The 12,898-nt window shown below is 43.4% G+C and overlaps 1 protein-coding gene across 1 annotated transcript in view; it reads left to right on the forward strand.

The window, feature by feature from the left end:
* The first annotated feature begins 4,475 nt into the window (after positions 1-4,475).
* ESPL1 (extra spindle pole bodies like 1, separase) overlaps positions 4,476-12,898 on the forward strand; it is a 40,023-nt gene continuing 31,600 nt past the window's right edge. Inside the window, exons 1-6 of the mRNA XM_061576608.1 lie at positions 4,476-4,739; positions 7,027-8,190; positions 8,573-8,686; positions 9,784-9,904; positions 10,540-10,685; positions 11,695-11,888. Coding sequence (XP_061432592.1) covers positions 4,668-4,739; positions 7,027-8,190; positions 8,573-8,686; positions 9,784-9,904; positions 10,540-10,685; positions 11,695-11,888 — 1,811 coding nt within the window. The 5' untranslated portion in view covers positions 4,476-4,667. The remainder of the gene's footprint in view (positions 4,740-7,026; positions 8,191-8,572; positions 8,687-9,783; positions 9,905-10,539; positions 10,686-11,694; positions 11,889-12,898) is intronic.

The following is a 12,898-nucleotide window of genomic DNA, read 5'->3' on the forward strand; positions in this document are numbered from 1 at the left end:
GCGCTCTTCTTCCACCTCCAACTCAGCTTATATATAAGCTCCTCGCTTGGCAGTGTCTCATTCTTCACCTGAAGACAGCTGCTTGCGTTGTAGCCGAAACGTCGTGAGAATTATTTTATGTTTTATTTTTATTATTTTATTACTTCCCTTCTACGTGACTTTACCGAAAAAACCAAGAAGATAAAAGAGCAATTCATCAGTTCAAAAGAGAACATGGCAGGTAATTATTGTACTGGTTGCATTTCGTGGAAAGTGTGCAGGTTGAGAGGGCCGATTGCCAAGGTAGATATTGGAGTGGTCTTCATGGACCTAGTGACCAAGGGGAACACCTTAGAGTAGATGGTAGGATACTGTGAGGACAGGCCTTGGAGATAGGGTGTTTACTGTGCAACAGCTGTGGGAGGAACATGTTGGCAAGGTGTGGTGGCATCAATGAATTTGGCCATGGTGACATCTTCATCTTGATCAAAGAAAATTAACAATAGCCATAAGGGGTGCAAAGATAATGAACACTTAAAAAAATGGAGCCCAAATAGAGACATTAGAAATCAAATTGACTTTATTTCATGTACAACCCCCAGAATGTCAAAACTATCTTTGTACATAGCAAATCCAAAACAAGACGTTATCACAGGCTGGTGCATGTTGCACTTATACATTGCCAAAGAGAGGGCATATCTTACTCGTAGGTTTTTTCGGTAAAGTCACGTAGGTAAAAAATAAAAAAGTAATAAATGAAAATAAATCAATTAAATCACGACGTTTCGGAGGCAACACAAGTCTCCGTCTTCAGGTGGGACCGTCACAGCCAAATTTACTGTATCAAGTGAGGACATGTCTTATTATAGGTAAAAACAAGCCAGTTACCATCAAGGCTTGTTAAGGAGATATAAGATGATAACAACTACAGTGATGGAGCAATGGGATCAGCTCACGTGAAGATTTGTGCTAACAGGCCCGTGGGTGGGTGAGTGGATACTGGGTTGTAAATTAATTGGGCGAATTCCAAATCAAACAGTATTAGACCAGAAGCGTCCTCTGGCGTCCTCTGGTCTAACACTGTTTGAGACTAGGCTCTAAAGAAAGCTGTCTCTGGTGTGGACCAATCAGTTTTAAAGACAATGCATATACTACCAGAACATGTTTTTTGTTTGCAGGTTCACCACAAGTATATGTGGTTAATGCAGACATGATTTCTTGCAAAAGGTTTATGTGTGGTGTTTTAACATCTTAAAACCTGTTATTAAGGGAGGTCCAACAATGTAGTCCTGTAGTGATCTTCCACGGTCGTTCTCTTACAAGGTGGTGTATGACTGAGATGCATAAATTATTTTTTACATGGCAAAATGTGATCATATTCTCCAGATAAGATTACATTTTCTCCCTGTATTTGAAATAAAAACAATTGTGGGTGCTTCTTATAATCCGGTGTGTGAACAGATTTGTATAACTTTATTGACACTGGGCACAAGTAGTGGGGTGCATCTTATTTTTTGGAGCGTTTTATAATCCAGGTAATATATTATCCGTATGGAAATGGATGGGAAGCGAGAGTATTTTGTGTCATGCTTTGTATAGTTTTGCGTCAAACTCGGACCATTATCGTAAATAGCGAGGGCCCTTGCCTATAACACATCTGGCAGTTCATCAGCATTGGTTCAAGCCTGCCTCACGGCTGATGAGACTGAATGTTGAAACCGGTCCAGTTTTCTTGTATTGCTGCTGAATGTATGCACTCCCAGAAAGGCTGTGTGGCTGACGGGATGTGTAACCATATACAGCGATTCCTCTACTTAGGAACACTCGACTTACTAACTTTCAAAGAAACAAATCTGTCGAAGTCCAGTTGCCTGTTGAGATAAGAGTCGTAAGTTCAACCGCCGCGCAATAGATGGCGGTGGTGGCATCTACATCTCCAAGACATTATGCAACGTTTAAAGCCATTTCCTGTATTTAGTGTACATGCCGTCAGGCGTGGTTCGTCCACTAGGGCCGTTGGGGCGCAGCCCCACCAAGCAGCTTGAGATGAGAAATTTTTTTTGTAATAAAAATACTTTTCTATAAAAAAAAGTTTTGTAATGATTATTTCAACGTGAATTGCCTAATCAATGGAACATTTCATATTAGAAACCGCTGCAACACCACAGTCTGATTTGTGCCTCGGGGAGGTCTCGGGGCAACTGTGAAGATGTCCGAGTGAGAGATATCCTTTCAGTCATTGCTATTAGCTTCGTATTTTAGCCACGCCGATTGAGACCTATTCAGGGCAGTGAAAAAGGCGCCCATGGTTGCAATGACGATGTCATAACACTAGGTTGCACTGTGCAAATATAGCAGGTCACGGGTTTTTGGCAGTGTCAAAGGGGTTGTGTGGTGTGGACTGGAGGGTCATGGGGACAGCACGAGTGGTTTCTTGTTTTGTTTCGTATTGTTTATAAATGCCTACCGTTGGTAGATTAGACAGTTATATATCTTTCACGGGAAGGCCAATAACACGACGAGGTTTTGTAAAATTAGAACACCATCGTTTCAGAGGTCACTCACAACAGCGCCACCTAGTGGCAATGTCACGAGCCGCCACTGCATGCCGTACGACGCGTTTGGAATCGACAGACATCTGGAACCTAACTCGTTCGTAAGTAGAGGAGGAGATACAGCAATTTTGCTGTGACGGTTTCCACCTGAAGACGGAAGCTTGTGTTGCCTCCGAAACGTCGTGATTTAATTTCGTAGTTTTTTTTACCTACGTGACTTTACCGAAAAAAACAAAGAGTAAGTAGAGAGTTCCTGTACCTGTATATTTTGTTACGTGGAGGAACCAACCGGTAGCCTATCCTATTGTTTACATAACATCAGCAGCGGAAAAAATACCAAGAATCGCATCTCTAGCTTCAAATCTCCCACTTTAGTATACATTTTCTTGCTGTGTTCACACCTGATGACGATTGCTTGTGTTACAATCGAAACGTTGTGATTACATTGTATGTATTTTTTATCTTTAATTTGATTTATTATTTTCTTTACCTACGTGACTTTACCGAAAGAACCAAGAGTACAGTATAGTAACCGCACAACTAACAAATACCAACACTAGCTATTGGCCACGAAGTGAGGGTGGCGTCACCACGGTGCCTGTGCCAGGCTAGGTGCACTTTGCGGCCAACGTGGAGTGGCGAAGGGGTTCGCTGCTGGCAGGAGGTCTCAGGAACAGACCCAGCAGGTGCCCACATGGGTTGTTGGGGGCCATCCATTTAGTGGGTACGCAAACATCTGTCAAAACTTGAGCCCTCCCTGTACGCACGTGGACTTTTTACACCCCCACCCCCAATCCTATAGAACGGCCGATATTTAATCCACGCAGAAACGATCAATGATTAATATTAACGTGTTCTTGGTTCTTTCGGTAGTCACGTAGAAGGGAAATAATACAAATAAAACAATACAATTATCACTAAAGCTTTAAATCGAAATATTAACGTGTTTAAGCAGATAGTCCACCGCCGGACTATCTAAGCCCAATGTAGACAAATTATTATAGAGGCTTCACCCCCCCCCCCCCCCCCGTTTCCTATGCGTACGCACATTGTCAGTAGACCCCCCTCCCCCATACGCAAGCTACGCATTTAGGTTAACCCCTAAATGGATGGCCCCTTGGCCCCACTGAGATGACTGGTAGATGCACCACCAACTCTACCCCAGCCCCCCTCTACCATTGCCAACTTGCTGCATTGTATCCGGACCCGGCGCTCCGCTTGTTGTGAGCGGACGCTTCTCTCTGCCCTCCGTTGTTGCTGGAGGACGAACCCGCACACTTTTGTTGTTGTTGTTGTTTTTGTTGTGTTTGTTGTTGTCTCAACCACAAGCACCAAGGGGTGGAGGAGGACAACGTCGCCCGCCGCCTTTCAACAAACGGAGCCACGCCGCGACGGCGTGACGTCATCGCGCACGGCGTGACGTCATCGCGCACGGCGTGACGTCATCGCGCAGAGCAACGATTCTGCCTCGGACGACGTCATCGCGCACGGCGTGACGTCACCGCGCGGAGCAACGATTCCGCCTCGGGCGACGTCATCGCGCACGACGTGACGTCACCGCGCGGAGCAACGGTTCGCCTCGGGTGACGTCATCGCGCACGGCGCGACGTCACCGCGCGGAGCAACGAGTCCGCCTCGGCGACGTCATCGCGCACAGCGTGACGTCACCGCGCGGAGCAACGAGTCCGCCTCGGCGACGTCATCGCGCACGGCGTGACGTCACCGCGCGGAGCAACGATTCCGCCTTGGGTGACGTCATCGCGCACGGCGTGACGTCACCGCGCAGAGCAACGATTCCGCCTCGGGCGACGTCATCGCGCACGCACGGCGTGACGTCACCGCGCGGAGCAACGGTTCCGCCTCGGGTGACGTCATCGCGCACGGCATGACGTCACCGCGCGGAGCAACGGTTCCGCCTCGGGTCACGTCATCGCGCACGGCAACCGCCGCGACGGCGTGACGTCACCGCGCTGCCGCTCGGCCGTTGGTCACGTGGCACCGGGCGGAATAATTCAAAATTTTTCTCGGCGGTGGCGGCGTCCTCCTCCTCGTCCTTCTCGTCGTCGTCTCTTGGTCTCCCCACCCCCGGGGGCCATTCGTCGCTCTCTGCCACGGTCTCTTTTACCGGACAAAATGAGCATCGTGGACGAGTTGAAACGCGCGCGGAGCGAGGCGGAGCTCAGCGCCTTCCTCAAGAACTTCGAGGTTGGTGAGCGCGGTTCCCAAAATTAAACAAAAACAATGCGAGATGAAACAAAGTAAATTATTTTATACCTACGTGACTTTACCGAAAGAACCAAAGAGTATTATGGATCCCTGCAGACACGAAAACTTCAAATATAAATCCAAGAGCCCACGGAATGCGGTTGCGTCTTTGTGCAGTCGAGATCCATGCGACGAGGAAAGGGGCCCAGCCACATTTACTCCAATTCCAATGTTCTCAAGTCTACAGTGCCATATAAAATAATAAATTAAAATAATAGCATATTATAATATGCTATTATTTTAATTTATTATTTTATCTTTAGACGTGACTAAACCGAAAGAAACAAAGAATAATTCCTGCAGTCACGAAAGCTCCAAAATTAAGATTGCCATATTTCTCTTATTAAGTGTTCCCTCACAGGGTAGGAGTAGCATTGGCGATGTGTCGAGATTGTTGTACTTGTTAATGTTTTTTTTACTAATTACCTCGACCTGGTCACTGTTACATTGCTTTTATGGTTTTATTTTGGTGATTTTTTAAAAGTTTTTCGGTTTGGCCATGTTTGTTGTAGTACGGAGTTAGAATGATGGCCTTAATCTAAGTTGTCTTGTGGTTGTTGTTGTTTGACTTTGCACACAGCGTTGGTGTACGGTGATTTTTCTGCAATATTTTGCTGTCTTTTCTTGGATTTTCTGTTTGCACTCAGTCACTTTAAGATGTTTTCTTGTCCATGTTTTTGTTGTTTGTTGCGGTTGCACCCGATTCAAGAGCCGAATGGCTCACAGGGCTTGTACCTAATAAATGAAATGAAATAAATGAAACTGCTCCCCCGTTCCACCAGATTTCATGAACGGTGACGATTCTCCATTGGAACCCCCTTTGCCAGTAGCAAAATATGATAATAGTTTTTTTTACCCTTTTATCTGGCAACAAAACTGACACCTTTTTTACAAGGAGTCTTTTGGCGTCATCTGGTCCAACACCATGTAGGACTAGGCTCTAGGAAAAGCTGTCTCGGGTGTGGACCAATCAATTTCAAGGACAGTGCATACATGCATTATCAGAATTGTGTTTTTTGTTTGCATTCTGACCGCAGGTATTGTGGTCAAACATGACTCCTTGTAAAAAAAGGTGTCAGTTTTGTTGCCAGATAAAAGGGTAAAAAAACAATGATCACGGTGACGATTCTATTTAGGTGTAGAATTTTGGGTCCGGGCCTTTAGAGACGTACATTTTCCAGAAAAAAAATAGTGCTCTGATGTCTCATTAGCAGAGTGTGCCATTTTTTTTTTACAAGACACCTATCAAAGTTTAGGAGTTTGTCTGCTTAAGCAAATTCTGTTTGAAAACATTGATACAGAAGGCCCATGGGCTTGATAGGCCAATATTTTATTTTCATGTCGCCGAACAGACTTATTATCTACACTCCACCGTAATGATGAAAAATACATTTGGTTACATTTTGTTGAATTGGATTTGGTTGGTTAATTTCTCATACAAATGCATATGGTTCACCCATTTATATTTTAAAGGCAACGTACACAAGATACAGACATATTGCAGAGTGAAAGTTTTGTTCACCAATATTCTGAAACGGAAGATTAGTGTTGGATACAGCCAATTCTTCACAATGTATTGAGAGTAAATTTTTTGATTCCAAGATTATGCGTTGTCTTGGTGAGATCTGGGACTGTTTTTGCTGTTGTTTACCGCCTTTCCGAAGCTTGAGAATATATGCAATTTTAATTTGTGTACTTGATTATATTTATAGGAGCGCCACGGTGGTTGAAATGTTTATCTCCCTCGCCTGGTATCATCGAGTTCGGGGGTTCGAGCGCGACCATGGGCGCCTGTATATTTAGAGTTTTCATATTCTTCCCGTGGTCGCCTGGATTGTTTTTCTCCGGGTCCTCCGGTTTTTACCTCCAAGTTAAGAAACATACGTTTAGACTTTAGATTATTTTGCTGCTATAAATGTCAAAATGATAAGTCACTTGTTGAGCTATCATTTGTGGCCAGGTCGCTTTTGAAAAGTAAGTTTTTACCTCAGTGGGCTTTGTCTGAGAGGATGAAAATGGTTTAGTTTTATTTGTATGTGTTTAATTTGTTTATCTTTTTTCTCCTTTGAGAATAGTTTGTTTCCCCTACTTTGCACTCCTATTATGCTTTTGTATTGTTTGTTGTAACCTTCTTACCTGCCCGATTTGATATCTGTTCAAAATAGTTGTATAACTCATCTGATTCCTCCAGGATAAATACAGATTCTGATTTCGTTTCATTCTCCAGGGAAGCCTGCATCCGTCCTTGAAGAGCAGCACCGCTATGTCGGCGAGTGCAGCTATCAAGACAGGAGATGTGTGCGACTCCGTTCTGCGAGAATGTCTTCATCATCTGGCCGATGGCAGCCACTCTGAAAAAAGCCTTGCCTTGATTTCCTGTGTGGCTGAGCAAGCCTTTAAAGGTTTCAAGGCCCTAAGTAAAAAGAAGGACATGCCGCTATATTTGGAGAAAATCCTCCTGAACCTTCTTAAGAAATTGCGTGACTGTGGCCTGCACTCAAGCCTTGTGCTTTTCTCTGATCACATATTCAGCTCCCTGATGAGGTGGCGGGAGGTCTGTGTGCAAGACAGTGCACTCTTGAAGGACTATGACCTCATCGCCAGATATAGCTATGACTTCTTGGCAAGGGTTGCAACACAGATTGCACTGCAGGACCCCAGCAAAGCAGAGCCGTCCCAGTGCCAGGAAGTCCTGCTCATGCGGCTCAGAGCCGTGAAGTTTCTTGTTTTCATTGAGGGGCTGGGTAGGAAGAATGCCGGCTCGGGCGAGCCTCCCTCGGCCTTCTGCAGTCAGAGCATGAATGCAGCCCTGCGCTACAAGAGGGACAGAGCCAAGCTGACAGCGCTTGACCTGCGCTTCCTAAGCGACAAATATTACTCACCCCTGATGTCCCTGTTGACTGATGTGTTTGCGCAGGACACAGAGCAGTACAAACGCTTGCTGTTTGATTTGTTGCTGCAGCAGTGCAAGCTGATCTGTGTCTCCAGCATCACTGCGTCTGAGGATGTCAGTGTAGCGTCTGAAGTAATGAGCGTGTTGAAACAGCACTTCATATCGAGTGGGCCCTCTGGCCAAGACACTTGGTGTCTGCCTGCAAAGCTTTGTTCATTGGCCCTTGACATGTGGAAGTCATTTCTGATGCCTGACTTTCGGTTTGTTACTTCAGATGTATTTGGCCAGTTGGCCAGGCAACTGCAGGGTGTTGCCTCGACGGCAGAGGCATTTTCTGAGATTGTGGATAGCTGTGGTGTTGTGATGACCACCTTGGAAAGTGTGATTTGTACCAAGGAAGGGAATGAATTTGGGAAGTTGTTTGATTGGAGTGGCATTTTCCACTTTCATGACTTAATGGAGGCATTCGTCAAAGTGATTGAAGTACAAAACAAAAGGGTGAGTACTACACACATTTGCAGTGTAATATGAAGGCATCATACATCTTGTCCATGTAATTTCTATAATCTGACTATGTGCCTGAGAGTAAGCTTAGACTCCTTGCAGTCAAATGTTACTATCCGGCTATAATTATATTAGGTGCCACTGCAATATCTAGATCATGTTAATCTGATTTAACTGTTAACTGCCTAAGAAAATGCTTGATTATAATGAGGATATGGGGATTTAAATGTAAATATTATCTCCGGCTTACATCAATAACTTACCACTAAATGTGCTTGATGAAATGTATACTGTACAGATACTACATTTTAAGTTACAATTTTTTGCATCAAATATTACAAAATGTCTAAATGGGAAAATAATATGATTTCTACAGCTTTTAAAGCAGGATGGCGTGCAGCAGGAGAAACTACATCAGAAGGTGCACAGCACCCTTATGCTGTTCATCACACTCGTGGAAAAGCAGCTTCCCCACTTGGTCTCCATTGAGGTGTGTTTTTATGCTCACTTTGACATGCTCAAAGTGAAATTAACACATGACCTTAAGAGCTTTTTCCATGAACCCAAGGGAGTGTTAACTTTATCGAGGTACTTGTATTGAATGTGCTGGTTGGCCAAATGGCGGTAAGGTTAGAGTGCACAGCTAGCATTTAGAAGGTTGCAAATTTAAATCTCGGTTCAGATTCCAAAGAACACAGGATGAGATGTTACTATCCTTTGTGCAAGCACTTCCAAGAGTTCATGAACGGTGAGCCTGGTGAAATTTGGGGAGCGCATCGTCAGTAGTGAACCTTTGGTTCCTAGGGTGTTTCGGCCTTTCATACTATACACCCTCCCCAAAGGCGGCCAGCGACAGGGTGATCAATCCTACGCTTGCATCCCATTCCCAATTAGTCAATGTTTACTCGGCCTTGCATTCCTATTTGGGGACTAAAACTAGTACTCCTGCAGAATATAAACTCTGGTAATCCTATTTATGCGGAGCAGCTCACTGCTATGAATCTTGTACCCAAAGTTTGATTCATGGCCACAGTTCACATTAGTAATATCTTAACCTGTCCTGGCTACCCCTCCCCACCTTCACCAGCCCACACTGACCAGCATAATGAACACTGGTAAAATAACTCCCATGACCTATACAATTTGAGAAGGTTTTCATCCAGCATTGGATTGACAAACTTTAGTACTGTCCTATGGATATACTTACCCCAGCCATAAGTATGTGGCCTTTTAGTTTGTTTAACACGTAGGCGTTCGCGACCAATTTCATCCATAATAGAGGTTTTTGTAAATATGTGTTGTTAAAACCCGCCACGACACAGCCATCTAGCATGTTTGGCACGTAAACAGAACATACCAATTCGTCACTAGTACAGCACACCGGTGTGTTGGAGAGCCAAGTCACAACATTTAGAAACTTAGTTACGTTTCGCCAGTAATTACATGATGAAGCTAGTTGTAATTACTGTAATTAAAAGCGATGAATGGTTCAAGAGGTTGAAAGAAAGTGGATAGGAACGATGGAATGAGCAACATTCTCATTAGTGGCATGTGGGTGACATATACCTTGCCATATCCCCCTGACAGGTGGATGCAGCAGGTGATGGTGTGGAGAGGCTGGTGAATTTGTTGGAAGCTACGCTGGAAAAGATTGAGATGAACCTCTCTGTGCTGGAGGCACTTGGACAAGATGCCTCATGCACCACTGGTGAGACCTTGTTTTATTCCAGGTGTTTTATGCAAAGCAACCTGTATATTTTAGCATCTAAATAAAATATTGCCCTTGCTTCAGCATGCATGTTGAACCTCTTTTGCACCGTGCGTACCCAACCTTACTAATTGCAGGTGCATATTGCACATATATTATTTGAAATCTAAATGCACCCCCAAAAAACTAAACTTATTTTGTTGATACGATACTAACTAGTCTGTCCCATTTCCAGCTGAAGTTTAAAGCTTTGTTGATCAGAAAAGAAAACTTCAGAATTCCGTATAAGTACGCAATTATTAGATGGATAATATACAGATGTAACTTCCTATACCAGTAAATATATGAACAGAATACTTTTTGTTTTTTGTATTTAACATATGTCACATGCATGGCATGTCTCGACTCCTTGCAAGTTTGATAATTATCTAGGACATCATGTTAGAATGTATATTGACACCAGTGAATGAAATAATTCCTTAATTACCACCAAAATTCAACCGTCCAAGAACATTTGCGTGTACCCAAACTAGCATATGAATACAGTCGTATCAACAATACACATAAATGGACTACTTGAATATCGACCTTTTTGTGAGTTATGTAATTGTGCAATGACTGGTATGGTATTATAGGTGCAGCGGTAGGAGCCTATCAACTATCCCGCACGTTCTTAAAGCAAGACTTGTCCTCCGAGACTGTGGCCCTGGCCACGGCTGCCTACCGTCTCATGGAAAGGGCCCTTAACTTGTCCACACAGCCCAATACTCTCACTGGAAAGGTAGGTGCCTGCCTCTGTGAAGGCACTTTTTGTTTCTGTATTTCTCTGAATGGAGTTTTTATTTGAGTGGGTGAGGAAACAATACTCGAGCATACAGTGGTACCTCGGTATACGTCGTTAATTCGTTCCAGAAGGTAGGACTTATACCGAAAATGACGTATACCAAACAAATTTTTCCCATAAGAAATAAAGGGAAAAGAAATAATCCGTTCCAGAGTATAAGAAATTATATTTTACATGGCATATTATACATTAATGGGGTTGTATAAAATATTTTAGGCACTACTTATTACTAAAATGCATACATAAATTAAAATAAATGCATAAATAAATTAAAATAAATAGAAATAAAAAATTATTTTAACATCACTTTACCTTGCTGAGAGGAGTTGATAGCCTACAAGGACGGTGGTGAGGAAGGGGAGGAGGCGGAGATGTTATTTTTTGGAAGAAGAGTCCCCTTCCATTAGCTTCAGGAAGCTGAAATTCTGGGGTTTTTTCTCTTTCTATTTTCTGTCTTTTTTCTTGACTTGGACCTGGTTGAAGCTCACCAGGTTTGAGTTTTACTAAAAAACCTGTCCATTGAAGTTTGTTTTTGCCTTCTAAGAATGTTCCTGAAGTGTGACATTGTCTGGTCATTCCACACAATACTGTTACGGCTTGTTGACTGAGGAGCGGCGCTTTGTTTCAGTCGTGAACGGGGTATACTGTACGCGGGTACGTGGTGACTCATCTCGACCCATATAAGTTCTAGCAAGCGCGTTGTATCCCAAGCAAGACGTCGTATCCCAAGAAATGTTTTTCTCGTCAAAACACGACTTATACCAAATTCGACGTATTCTAAAGCGATCGTATACCGAGGTACCACTGTATATCGTCAATTAGAAGTACAATTGCATTACGGAAGGTCACCATCAACAATGCACTGAGAATAGTAAATAATAATGATCATGATGTATCTGTTGTTTCCTAATTATGATGCTTATATGAATGCCGTGGGCCAATCCAGTTTGTTGCATTTGCAACTCTACTGGTGGAGGTGTACCGCAGGGCGGGACGTTTCGGGGATGCCATGGCAGCAGTGGCTCGCAGCTGCTGGCTCCTCATGGGTGACCTGCACGCCTGCCTGCCGGCCCTCGTCAGCCTCTGGGTGCAAGTGAAGGCCGATGCTGTGGGTGCTGGCCAGGCGACTATCAAATTGAGGTGAGTGGTCATCAGTGACGGGTATGTAATAAAATTCAACGTCCCATGCCAACTTTTACATATCCACCTTGACCAATTAACCGTTTACAGTGTTGGTTTGTGATGTGCCATTTTTTATAGCTCAAATATCCAACCTTTTTGCATGTCCGCTTATGCCTCAGTCCCCATCAAAACTGATATGCGACATTGTACTGAAATAATAATTTGGCATGTAGCGATGCGTCGCTTAAAATATGAATTAAGGCGTTACAGCTAAGATAAAGGATTTATCATGTAATGCACTTTAAAACTGGCTCTAATGGACCAAGCAGGAACATGTTTTTTGAGCACTGTGTAGTGGGTACTTAAACCTGGCGATCTGGTTCTAACTCCATTGTGACCAAATATATGCACTTTGTATGGTTATGTGATGTCAGCGTTTCAAAATAACATTTTCAAGTTTGAAAGCAACTTAACAAACTGTTTTGCATTCCGTTGTGCTTGAAATTATCTTCGTTTTCATTTTGTTAGTAGCTTCGTATTATGGTTCGGGTCTATTAATAAGCTGATGGTGAGAACACATCAGTGGGACACATTGTAAAGGGTCGATGGTTTGATTCCTGCAGCAGCCTTGTAATTACCAAAGTGTGCTTTTTCCTGAAAAATAGGTGTTAAAATCCTTAAACACCATTCACATGAGCAGTGGTATGTATGATAGGTTGGAATTCACAACATTCTGGAAATATCTTGATTTTCGTGACTGCAGGAGTTCATATTCTTTGGGTCTTTCGGTAAAGTCACGTAGATAGGTTCAAAGAAAATTAAAAACTACGACGTTTCGATTGCAACACACAAGCGGTCGTCATCCTGATGACGACCTGATGACGACCACTTGTATGTTGCGATTTCTTTAAATATCCACTTTTTGTTATTTTCTTTGAACCTATCTACGTGACTGTACCGAATATTCTGGAAATAATTTAACTAGTGTGTCAAAAATTCATACTCCAACAATGAATAATTTTAGTCCA

Source organism: Lethenteron reissneri, chromosome 7 (genome assembly GCF_015708825.2).
Source record: "Lethenteron reissneri isolate LAM-NWPU_2019-01 chromosome 7, ASM1570882v1, whole genome shotgun sequence".
Taxonomy (NCBI): Eukaryota; Metazoa; Chordata; class Hyperoartia; order Petromyzontiformes; family Petromyzontidae; genus Lethenteron; species Lethenteron reissneri.